A 27,010-nucleotide genomic window follows, 5' to 3' on the forward strand; every position below is an offset into this window, starting at 1 on the left:
GGACTCAATTTGCCTTTAGTGTCTTTTTCATTAATTGTAATCTTTATATAAAATAAAAGGTGTAATTATAATTTACGCACTATCTTTTGTTATATTTACTATTTATCTATAATCTATATCTATAATTTATAATATATTAAAAATGTGAAGACTTTTCAAAAAGTGATTTGAACTTTTTGCTTTTCATTAAAAGACTCTTCTTTAGATAAAACGTCTTTTCACTATTTTCTTCAATTTATTATTTAATTATAATTTATTAATTAGACTACTAAAATAAATAGGACTCCTAAAATATATGGAAAGAGAATCAATTAATATTTTTCTTTGTACTGATCCATTAAAATAATACTCCTAAAAAACGATAGAAAAATACTCCATAAAAATTTCTATATATTGACTTCTTGTATTATTTTTTCTACACAAACCTTTCAATTAATTCCTTCCAATAATTTAGCCTCGAAGAATTCTCAAATTTCAAATGAAGACCAGTACCACTGTTGTGCTTAAGCTAGATTTGCATGGTGAAGAACATGCTAGAAAGGTTGAACAATCCATTCGTCAATTTAAAGGTAATTCATTTTAATTAATTAAACGTCATTATGTGTAGATTAGTTAACAAGAAAATTTTGGTAAAGATTTGGTTTAATCAAAAGATGAATGTCGATCGGCTTAACAAATTTTTTGGTAAATGTTAGTTTTAATTAAATAAATTCTCTAAAAAATGTTGAATTTAATTATTGTATTTAATTTTATTATTTAAACAAATATCCTATTTAGTGTAATATTTAAATTCAATAAAGTGAGGTACACGCGCGAGACACGTACACCTAAACTAGTATTTAAAAAGGTATAACACAAATTATGTAAGAAAGTTACCAGGCTTAACTTTGAAATTATTCGACATCATGCTATAATAGTACTGACAAGAGTTTATTTTCGTTAGATAGTTTATATTAAAATTGTAAATAAGTTTGAACGTATTTGTCTATGTAAAGTTTTTAAAAGAGGATGAATATTTTATCTTAAATTCTTATTCTCGACTTTGAAACATGTATACTCTAAAATTCATAACTGGAATGTTAACAAAAATTACTTAATACCATATACAGACTTAATTTTTTTGGGGCAAACGATTAAATATTTAAAATTTGGGATGAATTAACATCACAAATTTAAATCTCTAATCTATATCTATATTTATATTATATTATTTGAAACTTCTGATGGTAAAATATATATGTGTTTGCAATAAAATATTTGTTATGTTTACATTATTATATTAAAGTGTGAAGGATTTTTGAGAAGTGATTTGAATTTTTTGCACTTTATTAAAAACTTTCGCAATAGACAAAATCATCTAATTTTAAATAATCAAAGGCTACACGTACGACGCACGTGTGGTTATATATAATAATAATAATAATAATAATAATAATAATAATAATAATAATAATAATAAGTGGCAATAAGCAGGCATGTCGCTTGGTTCAGCTGCTTCAATCGTAATTTTACTATATTACCTCCAATTAATTACTATAAGTTATTTAAGTATTAAAATTTTTGTAATAATCGATGTGCCTACTTGTATTGCCTGCTTCGGTTGCTTCAATTGAAATTTTATTATATTACTCCAAATTAATTACTATAGGTTATTTAAGTATTTAAAAAATTATAATAATTAATAAAAAACGTAAAATTGACAAAAAATAATAAATTAACTTTTGATTTTTTAAATTAACTTGATGCCTTATACTATGCCTATTACCACCTTTTTCACAAGTATTTTTTATAGTAATTTTATTATATTACTTCTAATTAGTTATTATAAGTCATTTAAGACATGAGTTCTCCGCTGCTTCAATCGTCATTTTATTAGATCACCTCTAATTAATTATTATGATCGCATTAGAAAATTAATAATATTTCATAAAATAGACACAAAACGATATGTCAACATAAACATTTGATTGGCTATCAAAATTATATTACTACCACATAAGTTAACTTTTGAAATTATATCAGTGTCACTTAAATTGAAATAGAAGAAATAGTATTATAAATCACAATAGTTAAAAATTAAAATTATTTTAATAATTAATTATCTAAATTATATTTGTATCACATAAATTGAGATTAAAAAAATAACATATATTCGGCCCGTGCTAGCACGAGCCATTTAATGTCTAGTATATATATAGCACGGGTCCTTTAATGTCTAGTGTATATATATATATATACATGCGAATGGTTCCTAAAAGTTTCACCAAAATCGATTTGCTTATACAAATACAAAAATATTGAATTTGTTGTATGTAATGTGGTGCAGATTTTGATTGTTACGTTCTCATTTCAACAATAAATAGCATAGGAAAGAGATAAGTGAGAAGAAAAATGTAAAAGTCATTGTAGATGCTGATGAAATATTGTGAGCACCCACTGTATATACATTTCCAGAGGTTTCATCTTTGACCTTAATGTTCGAAGAGCCTGAAAATTAACCAGCAAAACCATGAACATTGCATACACTAATGATTCTAACATGAATTTCTCAAATATCTTTTATCCTTTTCTTAATACTTTGTTCAACAAATAAAATTTATTGAGTACACTAGAGAAGAAATAAAAATTCATCCAAATAAGTGTGAAGGTATGTGTACTTACAGTCATATTGAGTCCAACCAATGGTCTTTTTTTCAAGGTCATACTGAAAAAGATTATTTGATAAAAGCATATCTGCATAAAAAAAATTCACAAGTTATGCCACCAACATGTCTAGTAATTATGATAAGCTGCATATTTGATACACAATTCCTGTGCATCTGAGCCGTGCTACTTTTACAAAAGAGTGGAGGAATACTTACAATTATAATTAAAAAAGAATAAAATGTTAATAGTAAAATTTATAATTGAATTAATTTTTTCCCAGGCCTGGAAAGAATATCTCTGACTACTAATCTGCCTTGCAACATTACTCTTCAAAGGCTACAACATTTATTTCAAGCAAATCCTATCCAAATGAAAAAAACTATTGACACAAGGTTGAGTTTCATTAAATTCTTAACATAGTCAAAATTATTACTAGTATTCTTTTCTTATTTTAGCCAAGTTAAATTTGTAAGATTATTTGAGTGGTTATTTATGTGAGGTAAAAAATTACGTGATTTCACTATCGTTCGCCTCATATTTATTTTTTTTTTAGAATCATTTGAGCTTAAATGTTAAGAAATACATTCATGTTTCATATTTTGTTTATGTAATAGTATCTTGAGGTATTTGGAGCTTAAATAAAAAAAAAAAGCACCAAAGAAACAAAAGAAATTAAGGGATGATGAACGTTGCAACGCAACACAAAATGAGTGAAAAAGGCCAAAGAAGTGAAGCCTTGCGCCAATGCTGCAAAGCAAGAAGTGGTGCGGATTTGGAATGTTGACAGTGACGCTAGTAGGGACTTCACCTAACCCAATTTTGATTAGTTTTTGAAATTCCAAGGTATCTTAACCTCTAGAAATACCCTCATCACACGTTTCCTATGATAGACATTTGATTTGGGGAAGTCAAAGGCTAGGAAAAATCTTAAAACAAGGTCTAGTTTTATTCTTTTATTTTATTTTTGACTTTGCAGTTGTAAACTCATGAAATCTTTTTTAAAATTTATGAGTAGCTAAACCTTTAAATTTCTAGCGGTGTAGTTAAACATGAGAATTGTGGCTTGAATATCATATTATCTATTTCAATTTTTATTTATTGAGTTGCTTATTCTTTTCTTGATTTCAATTATTTGTTTGTTTGATCACCTTAAAAATACTATCTAGGACTTGTTTGTTGGACTTGAAAAAAGAATCGACAAATGTAAAAAGAAAAAATGGGTCTAGTTCATAAACCTTATAGGGAAAGGAAATTATTTCATCACTAAGCATAGAAATATATCCTATGACCTAATTTAGTTACTATAGACAACATCCCTATGTAGTTCTGTTAACTGATGACGACCAAAGAAATATAGACGTTAAGGATAGTCAAGTAAGCTTAGAGTTGTTGGAAAACATTCAACATAACAAAAATTAACCTGCAACTATTAACTCGGAAAATCAAACTAGGTGTATGATTAGATAGCTCAACTGGACAATTAAAATATCATAACCCTAGATCTTTTTCCTCCTCTGAATCACTACACACAAATTCTCCGGTTTATTTAGCATTGTTATATTTTACCTTATTAAAATTCAAAACACTCTCAATTACTTTTTACCTTCCGAATAGCTAAACTATGAATTTAGAATAGAACTTCAATTTGTCAAATCTCTGTGGGTACAATATATAGATTACATTCTTTATTAATTATTCGATCACGTACACCTGCGTGTGAATGGACGCAACAGTTCGGGTCAAAGTAGAAGCGGGGTAAAGTGATACCTCCTAGTAAATAAGTGGCATCGTCATCTTTCATTACGTCCCCTCCGTCCTGCCAACTGAAACACCATTCATTTTTCTGCAAAATTGAAACAGAGGAAACCGAGATAATGATTAATGTCATCTAAGCTTCAAAAAAATACCCTTGCAGACTAATAGAAAAACTTGTCAACATTCAATTAGGATCTACCCCATCCTAGTTTTCGTACAGAAAGGTCAAAACAAATAAGATAGAAATAAATCGTCAAGTGAGGAAAATCACAGTGGTTAGACAAATACATGCAGAGAATGAGCGTAGTAAGAAAAATTCATAACGTTTAGACAAACACATGCAGATATATATTGCAGGAGGTCAACACACTAATGATTCAAGTGTGCCTTTATTGCATCTTGGTGTTTTGTTTATTATGTTCATGCTTATATGGATAAATTACACAAACCCCAAACTTGAGGATCCTTATTACATAAAATCTCAAACCTTTAAAAGAATTATATAAAATTCTAGTTCTGTAGATTTGCACTTAATACATATCAGTCGCCTCCCACGGATATATACATCTAATACGTATACATATCAGTCGCCTCCCACAACCACAAACTACTCCACCTTTGTCGCCCCAAATCGTGCGACACAGTATTTCAAAATGTTTCAATGTCTTTGGCGTTTCCCACTAGCTCACTTTGTGTAAGTTATCCTATTTTTAAAGTATAAAAGGGGAGTACATGTAAATCCAAGCAATCGAGTAGAAACAATATAATCCGTCCCTCACCTTCCTCACTCTCACCACACACATATTTACAAAAACAAAATCATGTGATTATCTTTTTTCTTCATTTTCTTGGATATAGGTAAAAAGTAATGTAATCAAATAGAGAGAGAGAATGCATAGATAGATTACGGTTTCAAAGAGATAATCATGGGGATAGGCTGTCAAAGAAAGATTTCCCTTAAACTTAAATGTTACAGCTGGGAAACCGTCATCAATCCTGCACCAGCGGATCAGTCAAAAATTAGCTAGATTGATCAAAGTGGAAATAAATTTTGAAAGTGATCTACGTGAATTATCAGAAGCTTGCTTACTTTCCGCTGTACTTAAAGCAGTCGTGAACACCTTCAAACCGATGAATCTTCAACTCTGGTTGCTTTTCCCTAAGCTATAGGGGCACAGAATTAAAAAAAATGCAAGCAGTAAGGGAGAAGGAACCATGTATATATCCAATGCGCACCAACTTCACAGAATGAAATAAATGTACTTAATTAGTACTTTCTAGTTAGCTGAGTTTACCTTGTCAATGAGAGCCTTATAGACCTTGCTTGGAATATATGCTAAGGTTGTTCCACTATCAAGTATCGCTGCCTGACTGGACTTCGACTCAGATTTGTAAGTCGGAATGTTTAGAACTTGACCCCCGACCTCAATATGGTCGAGAGGTAAAGTGTAGTGTGACCTAAACAGGAGATAAGCATTTCAGATGCGTTACTGCTTGTGTAACCAAGTATAAAAACAATTCTGTTTTTCTTGTCCAAATAGATATATCGACAACTCTTGTTGCTCTTTTAACCACCCACTTGCAGCAATTGCCATCTTTGATGTTATCTCCATTAGTTGTGAATAACAGTCAAATCACATTTACAATGTCCCCTTCCCGCATTTCCCGCACTTTGACAGCATGACTACTATATTACTGTACTGTAGTTAAAGATATACTCTCTCCGTTAAAAAAATAATGATCTATTTTCCTTTTTAATCTGTTTAAAAAGGAGTCATTTCTCTTTTTGCCAATATTTCAATTTCACTTCCACATGACATGTTTAATACCATAAAATTAAAGGGCATTTTGGTACATTTCACGTAACTTTAATTTAAAACCACAAAATTCAAAAGTTTTTTTATTTTCTAAACCTCATGTCAAGTCAAACTAGATCATTCTTTTTGAAACGAAAGAAGTGTAAATAAAAAGTTTTAGCACAATTTATCTGAGAGTTATTGACCAAACAGAGGGCTGAGGAGCATATGCTGTGACCATTGAACAATGGAAAGAGAAAAACTAAGACTATATAGTGAACATTTAGGTTGTTGCTATTCTTGAAAAAGAACTTCGATCACCAAAAAGTCATATGTGAGGCAAACTGGCAAAGGTAGCAGAGTGATATTCAGTGGAATGTGCAGAAGAGGAAAAAAGAGAATTTGAGTTGCACAACAATGTTTGCTACGAATTATTTTCTGTCTACATGCATTACTGAGTAAAGTACGTACTTGTTTGAGAGTAATGGGACTGAGTTTACATGTGGCTCAACTACTTGTCCAATAGCAAATATGCCGCCTCCTTTAACTCCGTCGAGGCAATGTGCAAACTTTTTTTTCACAGTTCCAGAAGCAGCTAACTGTGAGATGAGGGACGAGTTTAATGATCCAAAACCAATTATCCCGTCAACTGCACTTTTAGATGAACCGGCAAGATCTCCAGATTGTTTAGACGCGCACCTATCTCGGATCAAAAACAAGTCACAAGATGAAGTATTTGTGTAGCGGGGGAATTCCAACATATATATATAAAAGGAATCAGGAGGTCTTACCCGAATGCTATGTTTCCCTGGAGGGGTGATGTTTTATAGTCTCCGGACACTTGATCTAAATTAACCCTATCCTTTACAAAGTTTCCTGCAACTTTGGTGCCATCTGCATATTTTACCTCAAATTCGCATGGCTTTCCCACCTTGCACTCTGAAGATTCTCCTTCGAACATAGCAGCACAAACATCTTGCTCACAGGTAATAGATTTCCCACTTGTTGACGCGTGTATGTTATATTGTGTCAGCTCTATCTATTATTCAAGAAAAAGTTCAAATAGCTATTCAGTATACATTGTTCTTTCTGAAAGCAAAGTATATTGGAAGAATAAAGGATCATATATATATATATATACACATATACCCCTAGAGTGGTTTTTGTAGAACAATTGTTACAGCCCGCACAGTTTAGCCAAAAAAGGTCACTTCCTGTATCGACCTGAACGTGATAGTCCTTGGAAGGTGTCCCAATTGAAATCCTAGCGAAATACAATCTGCATTCCCATATTGTATGACAAAAATAAATAATCACAAGAAAAAAATGCATACAAGATTCAAAGATTTTATTCTTTTCAATACAAACATAGCATTTTGTTTTCCAACATGAAAAAAAAGGAACGTAACTAACCCTGAACCAGTGGGATTGCCGTTGCCACCCAATTGGAAGTCCGCTGGGGCGAGCATTCTGCCATGACGACGGACGTCGTGCGCTTTGAGCTCCTTCAAAACAGCCCTTCCACGCCCACCAAATTTGTGTTCCACATTGAACACCACATTTCCCCCCACCACATGAACCAACAAAACCGACAAAAGAATAAAACACCCTTTTTTCCTCAGATTCATTATCTTGAACATTATATACAAATGCTAAAACTGCGTATGTATATATATATATATATATATCAAAAAAGTCTTTGTATGCTTCTGCATATAATGTATGAATGAATCTTTAGAGCGTAGGGATTAATTTCTTTATTCTTAAGTTGGTATATTTTCTTATTCTTTTGTGTGTGTGTGTAGGGTGGAGGGGGTGGGGGGTGGGGGGGAAAACAAGGGAAAATGGAAGGCGGGAGAGGGGAAAAACTAACGAGAGACACACAGAGAAATCAACAAGGAAATGACAAGTGGAGTGTTCAGATACCTTGTAGTTCCCCTAAATTTTTCTTGGAAATTTTCAAATGTCTTCTCTTGGTCTATACTTTATACCAATACCATGTCCTTCTCTCTCTCACCACAGAAATGGAGGAAAGGTGTAATAGAGGGGAGCCAAATCCAAATGTGTATACGCACTGCTCGGGGAGTTGTTGTCATGTTGTTCGCTTTTAATTCTTTTCTTAAGAAAACATTAAAAATAAAAAAATCAAATCAATTCCACATGTACTTCTCACATTCCACGCATGTACACTCACATGCATGTGGTCATAGGAGGTTTGACATGACTCCTATCTCGTTAGTTAGCATTCAAAAAATTTGCATAGGAATAAGGCCAAGTCATTTCTTGTTTCTCCCCTCTTTACAAAGGTTTCACAGGTTTATCTATCCTGAATTAGATCTACTAAGATGAAGAATTAGAGTAAGTAGTAGAAAACCTCCTAATAATCCTTGTTTTCTTAAAAGTTCCTGCTATGATTATACAATGGACGGCTTAAGCACATTGGTGACCTAGATAAAAGTTAAATTCAAGGCCTTGAACTCAAAATAGACATATTATATATAAATATATATTTGAAATTTATTTTCTAGCTTTTTGAGATCCAAAGTCACTAATATTTTTAACAATTGATTTCTTCTAATAATAGTATTTTTCAATAGACAATATAACCAACCCACTTAATCTTTCTCGAGGCATTTTTTATTTTAAATAAGATTTTATCATCCTGATTTTAAAAAAAAAACTTCTGTTTGTTGAGAAGACTGTTACAATTTTTTTATTATTATTCTATGAGTAATATAAATATTTCGAAATGAGTCAAATCTTTTAATTTGACCGAATATCTCAAATAAATAGAGAAGGAAGTAAGGAATAAAGAGAGAGAAGAAGTAAAATCTAAGAAAAGTGAGGTTTAAAAAAGTGGTGACTTGAAAACTGAACAAAAATTACACATTTTTATCTTTTAAGCTAGTGTACTGCCTATTTATTTCTCATCTAAAAATATTTCTTCTCTTTTATTTGAAAAACATACTATTTTTTTTTAAAACAAATTTTTGATGAGACCCGTGAGCCTCTTTTATTCTATAGAAATTCAAAACTATACAAGCAAATGAAGCAGGTCCAACTGGAAACCCGATCCAAAATAGAAAGGAACAAAAGCCCAAAAGCTAATCTAAAAAGCAAGAAAAAACAAAAGAACAGAGGAAAGTATAGTTTAGTTGTTGTCTCGAAGCTTCCATGGCTTGTTGAGCTTCTCTTCTTCAATGCCCGAGTAATGAAACTCCAATGCGAAGATGTTGATCTGATGCTTCAAGGTGAGTGTATCGATTCAACTCGCCAATATAATTTGTATAGTTGCAAACCAAAACTAGCTTAGAGCCAAAAAGAGTTTTTACTATTAACATTCTACGCCTTTTTGGGTAGGTTCCACATCAAGACATCCGAATAAGCTCTAACCTGATGTTATGGTAATCGATCCCAAACATGAAAATTTCTTCAAAGTATAGATTTATACAGTCAAATCTATCTACTCAAGGTAAGGTTCCAGCCAAATCTGTACTAGATTCACAACTTTGAGATACTTTCGATGTTGGTCTATTTAACTAAACTTTTCTCCGTCGTTTAAGTAGGTTGACCCTCACAAAGAAGTTAATACCACTGTCTAACTTCAGGAGATGGAAATTCAGTCAAATAGGTTAGTATATAACTTACATATTCTAGTACATTTGTATTGTGAACCTTGTTTTATGTATTGTAACAACCTGTCAAAGGCCTCTTATCTTTAGATGATTTGTATGACTTGCATTCCTATGCATTGTGTCGTTTACCTTCTGAAAACATAGCCTTGAAACTCTTTGCTTATCTATGTTTAATAGATTTCTTGCTCTAATGGGTAGATTTGCAAAATGAGTATAGTTTATCGAACATGCAAAATGGAAAACAATGTTAACTAAAATATCTGCCACCTGGTTCCCAATAGTAATCCCTTCCGTTTCCTTCCATTCTTGAATCCTTATCATTTCCGTACTAATATTCCATGGAATCTTTCAATCATTTTCAATGATCCTTTTCATTGCCAAAGAATCAGTTTCCACCACTAAAGACAAATAGTTTTGAGGCAAAATTCTATGCCCTGTTCAATTGCTTTAGCTTCAACATAGAGGCTTGTTGCATTGGAGATGCTATTAGTACTAGCATGAATACATTTCAAATGTGTCATTCCTGGCGCAAAAGGCCCATGATGCAAAACCAAAGTTTCCTTTTGAGGAGCCATCTGTGTTGCATTTAACAAAACCTTTAGGTGGAAATTGCCAATTAATAGGCTGACAGAATATATGAGATTAAAGAGCTTTAAAATATTGCACAATAAGAATTTAGGCATTGAGAATTTTGGATAGCCAAGGATACATCACCACAGAATATTGGCGCCGATTAAGATCAATACATAGAAGTCCCTAGCGGTAGACATTACCTCCATGTACCAAATTGTTTCTCCATCTTCAAATGTGCCACACTAGAGAAGAAATAAAAATTCATCCAAATAAGTGTGAAGATATGTGTACTCACAGTCATATTGAGTCCAACCAATGGTCATTTTTTCAAGATCATACAGAAAAAGTTTGTTTGATAACATTATATCTGCATAAAAAATTTCACAAGTCATGCCACCAACATGTCTAGCAATTATGACAAGCTGCATATTTGATACATAATTCCTGTTCAGCTGAGCCGTACTACTTTCACAAATGAATGGAGGAATACTTACAATTATAATTACAAAAGAAGAAAATGTTAATAATAAAATTTATAATTGAATTTAATTTTTTTCCAGGTTTGGAAAGAATATATCTCTGACTACTAAACTGCCTTGCAACATTACTCTTCAAAGGCTACAACATTTATTTCAAGCAAATCCGGTCCAAATGAAAAAAATTATTGACACAAGGTGTCTGACACAAGGTTGAGTTTCATTAATGTAACATCCCGTAGTTATAACACTCGAATAACGCATTCAAAACGAACCTTAGGACCCCATTTTGATGGTAGACAATGTTTAGATGTTGCGGGTTGTCTTGGGGTGCTTTTAGGCCTTAATAGCGGGTGTGCGTCGTGATTTTGACCCATCACAAAGGCCTTGCATCGTGGAACAAACGCAAACAGCCACTAGATGGAGTTGGCTTTTGGCATGCGCTGCCAACCCTGAGGCTGACTTTGGTTGTGTGCCGCCAATCCTAAGGTGGGCTTTGGCTGTGTGCCGCAAGGCAAAAGCCAAGTATCATAAGTTGCTTAGTTTTCTTCTATTTTAAGGGCGTTGAAGTCTTTTCACACCCTATAACCATTCCTAATCTTATATGGACGAAATTAATCTCTTAACATACGTTATTTTCACTTCTCAAATATCTAATTATCACTCCATAAGCGAGACAGGAAAGAATACCTAGGGTTGAGGATTTTGAGTTCAAGAGGGTAAATTACTCTACGTTTTTGTCCATTTCAAGGTATGTGGGACTATCCTAAAACTCATGGGCATAATCTTATCGTTTAAACAAATTTTAAAGGTGCATGATTACATATATGAAACGGGTTTTTGAATTGTTGAAGAGTATGTATTGTAAATCCTGTTTTATGATGAAATCTTGTATAAACTATGAGGTTCTTTTTTTGGCTAAACTTGAATTGTTTTCATTTGTACATGGGTTATGAGTTTTGAAAATTGACATGAGAGCATACCTTACGAAATTCCCTCTCTTATTGTGAATTCCATTGCATTAACATGTTGTGGGTTGTTCAATTGCATGATTAAATAGCTTGAGTTAAATGTTACATTACCAATTGTTGATTTGCAGTGCTTTATGATTCTATGAGAGGGTATTTATGAATTTGTAAATGCTTTACATCCTAATGGGAAATTTCATGTGTTTGATGATAGAAATGACTACCCTATGTTGAGGTACTAAAAAGGGAGTATTTTGCATGAGTTTTACATGTTTTGAAATAAGAACTCTCTTACATTAATTAAATGTTTTGGTGGTCCAATAACATTCTTTTTGATTGAAAAGACTAAGATATGATATACTATGATATGGCATATACGACTTGCAAGTCTTGGTATGACGATACTAAAACAGATAAATGCTATGGAAGATTCAAAATAGAACAAACTCCAGACTTCAGATCAGAATTTCAGTAAGATGCATGTTTTAAAAGGCTAAAAATAGATTGTAAGAGAATTTAGATGGTTATACGAAGAAGGCACGGGTTCAGCTGACTCATTTCCCAAAATCGTATTTTGCTGACGCGAGTCATTATATCCTGAAATATGGATATTATACGCTGGACATGTGTCTTTCGGCGTATCAGAATAAGAGACTCCAGCCTTTGCGACAAACTTAGGTTGGGGGTTTGGCCTCCGATTTAATGGTGGACCCATATAGCCCATGGGTAATTAGAGTTGTAGGGTGTACCATCTAGCTCAGAACTAAAGTAAAGACTTGAGTTGATGTTTTACAAGCACGAGTGGATGTTTTTCATTGATTATGCCCATATGTTTCTATATATATTATGATAAATTATTTTCAGAAGGGCTCACTTATTTTACATGAAGTATGTGTTATTTTTGGATTGTTATACATACTAGTACTTTCGAGTATTGACCCCCTATCCACAGGTTCAGAGGCTCAGTCCCGGGGTCCAGCTCAGTACTAGATTATTCCCATACTTTCAGAACTTGGTGAGCCTCCTTTACACCGAAAGGCATTCTATTTAGATGTAATCTCAGTCAGTTTTATGGTCCTGCCGGGGGCTTTGTCTCGGTTTAGTCAAAGTAGTGTTTATTCTTTCAATTTAGTAGAGGCTTTGTAGACTAGTGTAACATGGAATTTACATTGTGATAACAACTTCATTGATTGTATGTTAGAGGGTACTTGTTATCAAATGCCTTATAATTTAAGATGTTTATTTGCTACTATATTAGTATATTGTAGCCCTGATAATCCAGATGAATTATGGGAACGATTTAAAGATCCAATATCTGAAGATGTTAAGAATATGGGAAATATTGTACCAAAAGATATCCACCTACCTATTGTGAACCATATAAATGATATATTACATTCTATGGGACATGATAATCAAAAAGTTCAACCTTGTTTCAGAAACTATCACATCTTCGAAAAGTCACTGAAGCAAAAAAGTATATTTTGAAAGAAACATTATTGTAAGTGATGAAGAATTGTTGTTACACAAAATTAAATACAGAACAAAAAATAGCATATGACACAATACTTCAGAGAATATATACTAACAACTCGAGGGCATTATTTATAGATGGTCCCAGTGGAAGTGGTAAGACATTCTTATATTGTGTCTTGTTAGCAACTGTTAGATCCAATGGATTTATAGCATTAGTAACTGCAACTTCTGGTGTTGCTGCTTCCTTCCTTCCAGGAGGACGAACAACTCATTCACGTTTTTTATGTTTACGTATGGAGTGATGTCCTGAATTTATTAAATTTGATTAAAAGGGATTGTTATGCTTACAGTTTACCTTCCGCACATCCATTTCATATGACCTATGCTTATGATTACATGCTAAGAGGTCTCTCGGGTCTTCATGGTTCAGGATGACCGTTGCGACCAAGTCCTCGACTTGGGTCGTGACAAACTTGGTATTAGAGCACGGTTCAGGGTCCCCGGGTGTCTACGAAGCCATGTCGAGTAGAGTTTTTTTTAATGGGTGTGTAGCACGTCATACTTATAACGTGGAAGTTACGAGGCATTTAGGAATGTTTCTCTTTTCCTCATGTTCTAGTTCATGCTATAGAGTCTGAATGTTTCCTAACTCATGATTTCCTACATTTCAGACCATGCCTGATCTAATGAGCAGATGACTTATGTTGATGATGTTCGCCCTACTCATGGGATGCGGATCCATTATATAGCTCGTACCCAAGAATTCATTGCTACTCCAGGGGTTTCTCCAATATAAACCAGCCCTTCTCGAGCTCCTTGGTCCTATGTTAATCGTACTCAATCTCCATAGAGAGAGGTCTCAACTGTTGAGTTCCACCAGTCTGTCCATATGATTTCTAAGCTTGTGGCTTTCAATCTTGTTGGCCTAGAGATGGGAGTTTTATTCCTGGTTCTTCTAAAATTACTCGATTTGTCCATTTCATAAGGCTGAATGCACCCACCTTTACGGGCACCAAGGTTGAGGAGGCTCCTCAAGGGTTAGTGGATGAGATGAAGAAACTTTTTAGAGTCACGCATGCCAGTAATGTTGAGGGGGTAGAGCTTGTGACCTACCAGCTGAAAGATTTGTCTTGCCAATGGTACAATGAGTGGGAAGAGTTGAGGGGTGAGGATTCTGGATTTGCTGCATGGAGTGAGTTTGTAGAGTCCTTCCTGGATCGTTTTTTCCCCCAGGAATTGAGGAAAGACAATAGTGAAGAATTTGTGAATCTAAAGTAGGGGAAGATGAGTGCCAAGGAGTATGCGCTAAAATTCACCCAATTGTCCCATTACACTCCAGAGTTGGTGTGAAATATGAGGCCTGTACGAGGAAGTTCACATCCAGTCTCTCGAATGATTTGGTGTTAGAATGTAAAAGGACAATAATGAACAATGACATGGATATATCTAGGCTAACAATGTATATACAGTAAGTAGAAGAAGAAAAGAAGAGACAGGAAGAGGTGGAGGAAAAAGAAAGGCAGGCTAAGAGGGGTAAGTTTGCGAATCAAAATGTCAGTCAGTAGCGAGGTGGCAAATGGGGAAAACAATGGTCTAAGAAGAAATTCTGGAATAGTATTCAGTTAGCAACTAGTGCTTCTGCACCCAAACCTACTGGTGAGTCAAAGTTCCATCCTAGTAGAGAACACCGAACTCAGGGTACTCAATCTCAAGGTAGTGTGGCCCAGCCGTGTAGGTCGCGCCACGATGTAACTCTTGTGGCAAGCATTATATGAGGTACTATCCCTCAGCTAGAGGAAATTTTAGGGGTTCTAAGTCCCAAGCTAATTCCACAACTCCACCACCTAAGGGTACCGTTTTTGCTACTAGGGGTGGTCGCAACCGATTATATGCTTTGTCTACTCTCTAGGACTCAGAGGCTTCACCAGATATTATTATGGGTATGTTACAGATTTTCTCTCATATGTGTATGTGCTACTTGATCCGGGGTCTAACTTATCTTATAGGACCACTTATGTGGAAGTTAGTTTTGGTTTTGGGCTTGAAAAATATTTCTAAACCCTTCTCTGTCTCTATTGAGGTTGGTGACTATTGTTGCTAGGCAATTTTATAGAAATTATGTGGTGTTTGTTTTCCATCAAGATACTATGGCTGATCTTGTAGAACTTGATATGATTGATTTTGATGCTATTCTGGGAATGGATTGGCTTCATTCATGTTATTCTACCTTATACTGTAGAACCAGAAAGGTCACCTTCTGTTTTCCTAATGAGCCAGTCATAGAATGAGAAGGGTATTCTCTTGCACCTAGGAGGAAATTCCTATCCTACCTTAGAGCCCATAAGCTGATAGCTAAGGGTTGTTTGTATCATTTTATCCGGGTCAAATACTCTAGCACTGAAAGTCCTTTCCTCTAGTCTGTTTCAGTAGTCAATAAATTCCCATAAGTCTTTTTTGATGACTTCCCTGGGATACCACCAGATAGGGAAATAGATTTTGGCATAGACCATTTGTCATACACTCGACCTATTTTTATTCCGCCATACAAAATGGCTCCTGCAGAATTAAAAGAGTTGAAAGAATAGTTAAAAGATCTTCTTGACAAAGGATTTATTCATCCTAGGTCTCTTCTTCGGGTTCTCCTATACTCTTCGTGCGCAAGAAAAATGGTTCTCTTCGCATGTGTATAGATTACCGATAGATGAACAACGCCACAGTTAAGAACAAATACCCTCTTCCCAAAATTGATGATCTTTTTTACCAACTTCAGGGTGCCAAATGTTTCTGTAAGATAGACTTTATTCGGGGTATTATCAGTTGAAGGTTAGGGAGGTTGATATTTCCAAAATCATTTTTCGAACTTGATATGGTCACTATGAATTCCTGGTAATGTCCTTCGGACTAACTAGTTCCCCTGCAACATTTATGGATCTTATTAATAGGGTGTTTCATTAGTTTCTAGATCTATTTGTCATAGTTTTATCAATGATATCTTGATTTAATCTAAGAGTGAGGAGGAGCATGACAATTACATCCGAGTCATCCTTCAGACTCTTATAAACCGTGAGTTGTATGCCAAATTTTCAAAAGTGTGAGTTTTGGCTTATTGCCATTGCTTTTCTAGGGCATATTATTTCTATCAAGGGAATAAAGGTTGATCTCCAAAAGGTTGAGGCAGTGAGAAAATGGCCCAGACCCACGACTCTAATCGATATTCGGAACTTTTTGGGTTTGGCAGGGTATTACAGAAGATTTGTAGAGAATTTTTCATCCATAGCTGTTCCACTTACCATATTGACTCAGAAGAAGGTGAAATTTTTGTTGTCTGACTCTTGTGAGGATAGTTCTGAGAAATTGAAGGACAAGTTGACTACTGTACCTATTTTGACCCTTTCGAAGGGTGCCGAGGGTTTTGTTGTGTACTGTGATGCATCCTGGGTAGGACTTAGGTGTGTACTTATGTGGCATTGTAAGGTAGTGGCTTATGCATCTAGATATTTGAAGCTGCATAAGAAGAACTATCCCACTTATGATTTAGAGTTAGCAGATGTGGTGATTGCACTCAAAATTTAGAGTCACTATCTTTATGAAGTGCATGTTGACATCTTTACTAATCACAAAAGTTTGTAGTATATGGTCACTCAAAAAGAGTTGAACCTCAGGCAGAGGCGATGATTGGAATTGTTGAAAGATTAAGACATGAGCCTACACTATCATCCAGGTAAAGCCAATGTGGTGGCTGACGCCTATAGCAGGTTGTCCATGGGCAGTCTTTCTCATGTGGAGGAAGGAAAGAGGAACATGGTGAAGAATATTCATCAGCTTGCTAATTTGGGTGTTCGAATCCTAAATTCCGAGGATAAAAGGGTGATACAAAAACAGCCCACCAAGATGCCAAAACAGTCCACAAAACGTGAGAAGAACAAGCAACACAAAGGGATACAAGATGACAAACACAAAAACACACGGATTTGCAAAATAATGAAAGGATAGATAGTGAGACCAAGATTATTACAAGATTAAGAACCAAGTGTATTTCAACACTAACCCTAATGAATGTAATAATCAAAACCACACTCTTACGGTGACCACTAAGGAAATCAACTCACCTCAAGATCCATCGTTTCCAAGCAAAGGTCAATATTGGCTTTTCCAAACCCTTTACTGAGGATGACTTTTCCAAGCCCTAACTAAGACTACACTAAGGTGGTCTTCTCTCAAGAGAGAGGATTTTCAAGTGTTTCATACATTCATCATTCAAAAACTAACTAGCAAATGAACTAATAGAACCTATTTATAGTCTAACTTATTACATAACAAAATGTCCATAATACCCTTAATGAAAAGGGGGTGGTCATGGAGTGTTACTTGGATAAGGCTAAGTGAACAAAATGCCCTTAATGAAGGCCCAAAACCGTGAGTCCTCAATTTTCATTGCTCCAAGCAGTCTTCCACACGTGGGATTGCTATTTGGTGTACTCAAATCGGCCCCTCCATGTAGGATCCTGTGTCCTCAATGCGACCAAAGCTTGATGCCCCATGTACTGACTTCGAATGATGTCATCGAAAGCTAAGGTGACCATTTGACTCGTATCAAAGGTTGTTCGTACAAGAGGTATCTAAATTATCCCTATGTGCTGAGGTTGAGGAAAATCAAACAAAAGACCTCATTTTGATGAAGATTAAGAAAAATCTTGGTCAACAAAAGGTCATGGTATTTGAAATTAGAGGTGATGGGGTTTTGAGGTACTAAGGTAGGTTATGTGTGCCGAACATGGATGGGTTGCGACAAAGGATTCTTGATGAAGCTCATACTTCCTGGTGTGTTGTTCACCCTGTCTCTACTAAAATGTATCATGATCTCAGGGAGATAGTAAACTGGTAGAATAACATGAAAAGAGATGTTGCTAACTTTGTGGCTAAGTATTTGAATTGTCAACAAGTTAAGGTGAAACATTTGAGACTAGGTGGCACTTCCCAAGATATAGCCTTGCCTTTATGGAAATAGGAGATGATCAACATGGAATTTATTGCAGGACTTTCGAGGTTCTGAAATCAATACGACTTTATTTGGGTGATTGTAGACAAGATGACCAAGTGAGCTCATTTTCTACTAGTGAGGACTAATTATTCAAGATATGATTAGGCTAAGATGTACATTCAGGAGATAGTTTGTTTGGTATCTATTATATTTGATAGAGGTACGCAATTCTCTTATCAGTTTTGGCAGTCTTTTTAGAGGGGTTTACGTACCCAAGTAAGCCTTAGCAGCGTCTTCCACCCTTAAACGGATGGGCAAGTAGACCTTAGAGGATATATTGAGGGCTTGCGTGATTGACTTTAAGGGTAGTGGGTGGATCACTTGCCATTGATAGAATTCTCTTATAACAATAGCTACCACTCTAACATCCATATGGCTCCTTTTGAGGCTCTATATGAGAGAAGATATAGGTCATCGATTGGTTGGTATGAGGTGGGTGAAACCCATTTTTTCAGACTTAACCTTGTTCATTAGGCGATAGAGAAGGTGAAAGTCATTACAGAGCTACTTAAGATGACTCAAAGTCGCCAGAAGTCTTACGCCGATGTTAGGAAAAAACTTTATAATCCAGAAAATACAAAAACGTCCTTGATAATTGGGTGTTTCTAAAGGTCTCCCATATGAAGGAAGTCATAAGATTCGGGAAGAAAGAGAAACTCAGTCCTTACCACATAGGTCCCTACCAAATTACGAGGAGGATAGGTGAAGTTGCTTATGAGTTGGATTTTTTGCAACTTTAGCTTCTATTCATCCTGTATTTTCTGTATCGATGCTAAAGAAATGTATTGGAGGTCATTCATTTGTATTGCATGTTGAGGAGATTGATGTGAATGATTCGTTATCGTATGACGAAGAACCCATAACTATTTTAAATTGTCAAATTAGGAAGTTGAGTAAAGAGATAACTTCGGTTAAAGTGTTATGAAGAATCATAAAGCTGAGGAAGCTACTTGGGAGTAAGAGAGTGACATGCATGCTAGATATCCAACTCTTTTTGAATCCACTGATGACGATATAGAAGGTATGAAACTTATCTTACTCATTTTATTCCATGTGATGCTTGAAATCATGCTTTACGTGACTCGAATCTTCATGCGGGGAAGAAGGATCCCAAGGTGGGATAATGTAACATCACGTAGTTGTAATGCTCAAATAACACATTCAAAATGAGCCTTAGGACCCCTATTTCGATGCTAGACCATGTTTAGATGTTGTGGGTTGTGTTGGGGATGCTTCTAGGCCTTAAAAGTGGGTGTGCCTTGCGATTTGGACCCTCTGCAAAGGCCTTATGTTACAGAACAAACGCAAATAGTCACTGGATAGAGTTGGCTTTGGCGTACGCCGCCAACCCTGAGATTGGCTTTGGTTGTGCGCCTCCAACCCTAAGCCTGGCTTTAAATGTGTGCCGCAAGGCAAAAGCCAAGCATCATAATTTGCTCCGTTTTGTTTTATTTTAAGGGCATTGGGGTCTTTTCACACCCTATAACTGTTCCTAATATTATAGGGACAAAATTAAGGTCTTAAGATACATTATTTTTACTTCTCAAATCGCTATTATCACTCCATAAGTAAGAGAGGAAAGAATACCTAGGGTTGAGGATTTTGAGTTTAAGAGGGAAAATTACTCTATGTTTTTGTCAATTCAAGGTATATGGGACTATCCTAAATCTCATGGGCATAATCTTATCATTTGAACAAGTTTTAAAGGTGCATGATTACCTATATGAAATGGGTTTTTGAATTATGGAAGAGTATGTATTGTAAACCATGTTTTATGATGAAATCTTGTGTAAACTATGAGTTTTTTTTTCCTAAACTTGAATTATTTTCATTTGTACATAGGTTATAAGTTTTGAAAATTGACATGAGAGCATATCTTACGAAATTTCCTCTCTTATTGTGAAATCCGTTGTCATAACATGTTTTAGGTTGTTAATTGCATGATTAACAGCTTGAGTTAAATATTACATTATCAATTGTTGATTTGCATTGCTTTATGATACTATGAGAGGGTGTTTTATCAATTTGTAAATGCTTTACGTCCTAATGGGAACTTTCATGTGTTTGATAATAGAGATGACCACCCTATGTTGAGGTACTAAAAAGGGAGTATTTTGCATGAGTTTTACATGTTTTGAAATAAGAACTCTCTTACATTGATTAAATTGTTTTGGTGGTCCAATAACATGCTTTTCGGTTGAAAAGACTAAGATATGATATGATATGGCTTATACGACTTGCAAGTCTTTGTATGACGATATCAACATAGATAAATGCCATGGCAGATTCAGAATAGAACAAACTTCAGATTTTTAAGAATTCACATCAGAATTTCAGTGAGATGCATGTTTTAAACGGCTAAAAATGAGTTGTAAGAGAAGTTAGATGGTTACCCGAAAAAGGCACGAGTTCAGCTAACTCATTTCCCAAAATCTTGCTTAGCCAACGCGGATCATTATATCATAAACTATGGATATTATACGTTGGTCGTGTGCCTTTTGATGTATCAGAATCAGAGACTCCAGCCCTTGCGGAAAACTTAGGTTGGGGGCTTGGCCTTCAAGTTAATGGCGGACCCATATAGTCCGTGGATAATCAGAGTTATGGGGTGTACCATTTAGCTCAAAACTAAATTAAAGGCTTGAGTAAATGTTTTACAAGCATGAGTGAAACTTTTCATTGATTATGCCCAAGTGTTTCTATATTTATTATGATAAATTATTTTTAATAATGCTCTCACTTATTTTACATGAAGTACGTGTTATTTTTGGAGTGTTGTACATTCCAGTACTTTCGAGTATTGACCCCCTATTATAGTTTCAGAGGCTCAGTTCTGGGGTCCATCTCAGTATTAGATTATTCCCAGACTTCCAGAATTTCGTGAGCCTCCCTTATACCGGAAGACATTCTTCCTAAATGTAATCTCATTTAGTTTTATGGTTCGACTGGGGGCTTTGTTTCGGTTTAGTCAGACGAATTTTTTTTAGTTCGGTAGAAGCTTCGTAGACTGGTGTAGCATGAAATTGTGTTTACTTATGGAGTGATGTCTTGAATTTATTAAATTTGATTAAGGGATTGTTATGCTTTCAATTAACCTTCTGCACTTTCATTTCATATGACTTATGCTTATAATTACATGCTAAGGGGTCTCTAGGGCCTTCATGGTTCGGGATGCCCTTCACGGTCAAGGCCTCGTCTCGGATCGTGACACTTAAATTCTTAACATAGTTAAAATTATTACTAGTATTCTTTGCTTCTTATTTAAGCCAAGTTAAACTTGTAAGATTATTTGAGTAGTTATTTATGTGAGGCAAAAAATCACGTGATTTTACTATCATTCGTCTCATATTTATTTTCTTTTTAGAATCATTTGAGCTTAAATATTAAGAAATACACTCGTGTTTTATGTTTTGCTCATGTAAAAGTATCTTGAGATATGTGGAGCTTAAGCAAGAAAAAAAAAGCACCAGAGGACCAAAAGGAATCAAGGGATGATCAATGTTGCAACGCAATTCAAAATGAGTGAAAAAGGCCAAAGAAGTGAAGCCTTGCGCCACTCCTCCAAAGCAAGAAGTGATGCTGGTGGTGACTTCACCTAACCCAATTTTGATTAGTTTTTGAAATTCCAAGGATTCTTAACCTCTATAAATACCCCCATCACACGTTTTCTATGATAGACATTTGATTTGGGAAGTCAAAGGCTAGAAAAAATCTTAAAACAAGGTATAGTTTTATTCTCTTATTTTATTTTTGACTTTCAATTGTAAACTCATGAAATCTCTTCTGAAATTCATGAGTAGCTAAACCTTTTAATTTCTAGAGGTGTAGTTAAACATGAAAGTTGTGGCTTGAGTATCATAGTATGAATTTCAATTTTCATTATTGAGTTGCTTATTCTTTTTTTGATTTCAATTATTCGTTTGTTTGATCACCTTAAAAATACTATCTTGGACTTGTTTGTTGAACTTGAAAAAAAAAAATCGACAAATGTAAAAAGAAAAAATGGGTCTAGTTCATGAACCTTATAAGGAAAGAGAATTGTTTCATCACCGAGGATAGAAATATATCCTGTGACCTAATTTAGTTGATATAGACAACATCTCTATGTAGTTCACTATTAACTGACGATCAAAGAAATATAAGCGTTAAGGATAGTCAAGTAAGCTTAGTATTGTTGGAAAACACTCAACATAGCTAAACTTGACCTACAACTATTAATTTAGGAAATCAAATTAGATGTATGATTAGATAGTTCAACTGGACTGTTAAAATACCACAACCCTAGATCTTTTTCCTCCTCTGAATCACAACACACAAATTCTCCAATTTATTCACAATTGTTATATTTTACCTTATTAAAACTCAAAACACTCTCGATTACTTTTTACCTACTGAATAGCTAAAATAATAAATTAGAATAGAACTTCAATTTGTCAAATCTCTGTGGGTACAATATATAAACTACATTCTTTATTAATTGTCTAATCATGTACAATTGCGTGTGCGAAAGGACGCAACAGTTCGGGTCAAAGTAGAAGCGGGGTAGAGTGATACCTCCTAGTAGATAAGTATAATCTGCATCCTTCAATACCTCCGCTCCGTCCTGCCAACCAAAACACCATTGACCTTCCTGCAAATTGAAACAGAGGAAACCGAGATAACGATTAATGTCATCTAAGCTACAAAAAAATACCCTTGCAGACTCATACAAAAACTTGTCAACTTCATTTAGGATCTACCCCATCCTAGTTTTAGTACAGAAAGCTCAAAACAAATAAGATAGAAATAAATCGTCGAGTAAGGAAAATCACTGTGGTTAGACAAATACATGCAGAGAATGAACGTAGTAAGAAAAATTCATAACGTTTAGACAAACACATGCAGATATATACTGCTGGAGGTAAACACACTAATGATTCAAGTGTGCCATTATTGCATCTCGGTATTTTGTTTATTATGTTCTTGCTTATATGGATAAATTACACAGACCCCCACACTTGAGGGTCCTTATTGCATAAAATCTCAAACCTTTATAAGAATTATATTAAATTTTAGATTAGATTTGCATTTAATACATATCAGTTGCCTCCCACAGATATATACATCTAATACATATATATATTAGTCGCCTCCCACAACCCCAGACTACTCCACCTTTGTCGCCCCAAATCGTGCGACACAATATTTCAAAATGTTTCAATATCTTTGGCGCTTCTCACTAGCTTACTTTGTGTAAGTTATCCTATTTTTAAAGTATAAAAGGGGTGTACATGTAAATCCAAGCAATCGAGTAGAAACAATATAATCCGTCCCTCACCTCCCTCCCTCTCACGGCACACACATATTTACAAAAACAAAATCATGTGATTGTCTTTTTTCTTCATTTTCTTGGATATAGGTAAAAAGTAATGTAATCAAATAGAGAGAGAGAATGCTTAGTTAGATTACATTTTCGTGAAGATAATCATGGGGATAGGCTGTCAAAGAAAGATTTCCCTTAAACTTAAATGTTACAGCTGGGAAACCGTCATCAATCCTGCACCAGCGGATCAGTCAAAAATTAGCTAGATTGATCAAAGTGGAAATAAATTTTGAAAGTGATCTACGTGAATTATCAGAAGCTTGCTTACTTTCCGCTGTACTTAAAGCAGTCGTGAACACCTTCAAACCGATGAATCTTCAACTCTGGTTGCTTTTCCCTAAGCTATAGGGGCACAGAATTAAAAAAAATGCAAGCAGTAAGGGAGAAGGAACCATGTATATATCCAATGCGCACCAACTTCACAGAATGAAATAAATGTACTTAATTAGTACTTTCTAGTTAGCTGAGTTTACCTTGTCAATGAGAGCCTTATAGACCTTGCTTGGAATATATGCTAAGGTTGTTCCACTATCAAGTATCGCTGCCTGACTGGACTTCGACTCAGATTTGTAAGTCGGAATGTTTAGAACTTGACCCCCGACCTCAATATGGTCGAGAGGTAAAGTGTAGTGTGACCTAAACAGGAGATAAGCATTTCAGATGCGTTACTGCTTGTGTAACCAAGTATAAAAACAATTCTGCTTTTCTTGTCCAAATAGATATATCGACAACTCTTGTTGCTCTTTTAACCACCCACTTGCAGCAATTGCCATCTTCGATGTTATCTCCATTAGATGTGAATAACAGTCAAATCACATTTACAATGTCCCCTTCCCGCATTTCCCGCACTTTGAGACCATGACTATTATAGTGGAAAGGTACTCCTTTAATTGGCAATTAAAGATATACTCTCTCCGTTTTAAAAACAATGACCTACTTTCCTTTTTAATCTGTTTCAAAAAGAATGAGTCATTTTTCTTTTTGGCAATACTTTAATTTCATTTTCCACATGATATGTTTAAGACCATAAAATTAAAAGGCATTTTGGTACATTTCATATAACTTTAATTTAAAACCACAAGATTCAAAAGTTTTCTTTTATTTTCTAAACCTCATGTCAAATCAAGCTAGATTATTCTTTTTGAAACGAAAGAAGTGTGAAAAAAGTTTTAGCACAATTTATCTGAGAGTTATTGACCAAACAGAGGGCTGAGGAGCATATGCTGTGACCATTGAACAATGGAAAGAGAAAAACTAAGACTATATAGTGAACATTTAGGTTGTTGCTATTCTTGAAAAAGAACTTCGATCACCAAAAAGTCATATGTGAGGCAAACTGGCAAAGGTAGCAGAGTGATATTCAGTGGAATGTGCAGAAGAGGAAAAAAGAGAATTTGAGTTGCACAACAATGTTTGCTACGAATTATTTTCTGTCTACATGCATTACTGAGTAAAGTACGTACTTGTTTGAGAGTAATGGGACTGAGTTTACATGTGGCTCAACTACTTGTCCAATAGCAAATATGCCGCCTCCTTTAACTCCGTCGAGGCAATGTGCAAACTTTTTTTTCACAGTTCCAGAAGCAGCTAACTGTGAGATGAGGGACGAGTTTAATGATCCAAAACCAATTATCCCGTCAACTGCACTTTTAGATGAACCGGCAAGATCTCCAGATTGTTTAGACGCGCACCTATCTCGGATCAAAAACAAGTCACAAGATGAAGTATTTGTGTAGCGGGGGAGTTCCAACACACACACATATATATATATATATGAGAAAACAGGAGGACTTACCCAAATGCTATGTTTCCCTGGAGGGGTGATGCTTTATAGTCTCCGGACACTTGATCTAAATTAACCCTATCCTGTACAAGGTTTCCTTCAACTGTGGTTCCATCTACATATTTAACCTCAAATTTACATGGCTTTCCCACCTTGCACTCTGAGGATTCTCCTTCGAACGTAGCAGCACAAACATCTTGCTCACAGGTAATAGATTTCCCACTTGTTGACGCGTATATGTTATATTGCGTCAGCTCTATCTATTAGTCAAGAAAAAGTTCAAATAGCTATTCAGTATACATTGTTCTTTCTGAAAGCAAAGTATATTGGAAGAATAAAGGATCATATATATATATATATATATATATATATATATATATATATACCCCTAGAGTGGTTTTTGTAGAACAATTGTTACAGCCCGCACAGTTTAGCCAAAAAAGGTCACTTCCTGTATCGACCTGAACGTGATAGTCCTTGGAAGGTGTCCCAATTGAAATCCTAGCGAAATACAATCTGCATTCCCATATTGTATGACAAAAATAAATAATCACAAGAAAAAAATGCATGCAAGATTCGAAGATTTTATTCTTTTCAATACAAACATAGCATTTTGTTTCCCAACATGAAAAAAAAGGAACTAACCCTGAACCAGTGGGATTGCCGTTGCCACCCAATTGGAAGTCCTCTGGGGCGAGCATTCTGCCGTGACGACGGACGTCGTGGGCTTTGAGCTCCCTCAAAACAGCCTTTCCACGCCCACCAAATTTGTGTTCCACATTGAACACGACATTTCCCCCCACCACATGAACCAACAAAACCAGCAAAAGAATAAAGCACCCTTTTTTCCTCAGATCCATTATCTTCAACATTATATACAAATGCTAGAACTGCGTATGTCTATTATTTTCTATATATAAATATATATATCAAAAAAGCCTGTGTATGCTTCTGTATATAATGTATGAATGAATCTTTACAGCGTAGGGATTAATTTCTTTATTCTTAAGTTGGTATATTTTCTGATACTTTGTTTCATGCTTTATTACGAATCTGTTTACTTTTCTCTGTTTTCTATTACTTGTGGGTGTCGTATTTATGTTATGCCATCTTGTTCCATGCTTTACTATGAATTTGTTTAGTATGCCGTGTCTCGAGCCGGGGGTCTATCTGAAACAGCCTTTCTACTTCTTTAGAGGTAGAGGTATGGATTGCGTACATCTTACCCTCCGCAGACCTCACTATGTGGGAATATAATGAGTTTGTTGTTGTTGTTGATTCTTAAGTTATATATTTTCTTATTCTTTTGTGTGTGGGGTGGGGGAAACAAGGGAAAATGGAAGCGCGAGAGGGGAAAAAAATAACGAGAGATACAGAAATCAACAAGGAAATGACAAGTGGAGTGTTCAGATACCTTGTGGTTCCCCTAAATTTTTCTTGGAAATTTTCAAATGCCTTCTCTTGGTCTATATTTTATACCAATACCCATGTCGTTCTCT

The 27,010-nt window shown here is 35.0% G+C and overlaps 2 protein-coding genes and 1 long non-coding RNA gene across 6 annotated transcripts; 1 reads left to right on the plus strand and 2 right to left on the minus strand.

Annotated features, from left to right (window-relative positions):
* Nucleotides 1-2,204: 2,204 nt before the first annotated feature.
* Nucleotides 2,205-8,266, minus strand: LOC107878242 (aspartic proteinase 36). The gene is made up of 10 exons (XM_047397165.1): nt 7,611-8,266; nt 7,347-7,476; nt 6,989-7,236; nt 6,669-6,896; nt 5,697-5,859; nt 5,492-5,565; nt 5,310-5,397; nt 4,414-4,489; nt 2,662-2,733; nt 2,205-2,487 (listed from the first exon to the last, which is right to left on the minus strand). Exons 1-10 carry the CDS (start codon nt 7,835-7,837, stop codon nt 2,345-2,347), a joined length of 1,449 nt encoding a protein of 482 aa, XP_047253121.1. The 5' UTR covers nt 7,838-8,266; the 3' UTR covers nt 2,205-2,344.
* Nucleotides 8,267-9,167: 901 nt separating this feature from the next.
* Nucleotides 9,168-26,602, minus strand: LOC107876732 (aspartic proteinase 36-like). 2 transcript variants are annotated; one of them, XM_047397167.1, is made up of 10 exons: nt 26,157-26,597; nt 25,898-26,027; nt 25,524-25,771; nt 25,192-25,419; nt 24,202-24,364; nt 23,997-24,070; nt 23,815-23,902; nt 22,921-22,996; nt 10,606-10,647; nt 9,168-10,407 (listed from the first exon to the last, which is right to left on the minus strand). In XM_047397167.1, exons 1-9 carry the CDS (start codon nt 26,381-26,383, stop codon nt 10,634-10,636), a joined length of 1,248 nt encoding a protein of 415 aa, XP_047253123.1. In that variant the 5' UTR covers nt 26,384-26,597; the 3' UTR covers nt 9,168-10,407; nt 10,606-10,633. The 2 variants fall into 2 exon arrangements, with proteins under 2 accessions (XP_047253123.1, XP_047253122.1); XM_047397166.1 differs by lacking the exons at nt 9,168-10,407; nt 10,606-10,647 and having other exon boundaries at nt 22,751-22,996; nt 26,157-26,602.
* Nucleotides 9,319-22,260, plus strand: LOC124887444. 3 transcript variants are annotated; one of them, XR_007045218.1, is made up of 5 exons: nt 9,319-9,448; nt 9,558-9,669; nt 9,764-9,828; nt 12,802-12,864; nt 21,792-22,260. It is a non-coding gene; the product is annotated as an uncharacterized LOC124887444 (long non-coding RNA). The 3 variants fall into 3 exon arrangements; XR_007045216.1 differs by lacking the exon at nt 21,792-22,260 and having other exon boundaries at nt 10,966-13,101; XR_007045217.1 differs by lacking the exon at nt 21,792-22,260 and having other exon boundaries at nt 12,802-13,101.
* Nucleotides 26,603-27,010: the final 408 nt, after the last annotated feature.

Source organism: Capsicum annuum, chromosome 9 (genome assembly GCF_002878395.1).
Source record: "Capsicum annuum cultivar UCD-10X-F1 chromosome 9, UCD10Xv1.1, whole genome shotgun sequence".
Taxonomy (NCBI): Eukaryota; Viridiplantae; Streptophyta; class Magnoliopsida; order Solanales; family Solanaceae; genus Capsicum; species Capsicum annuum.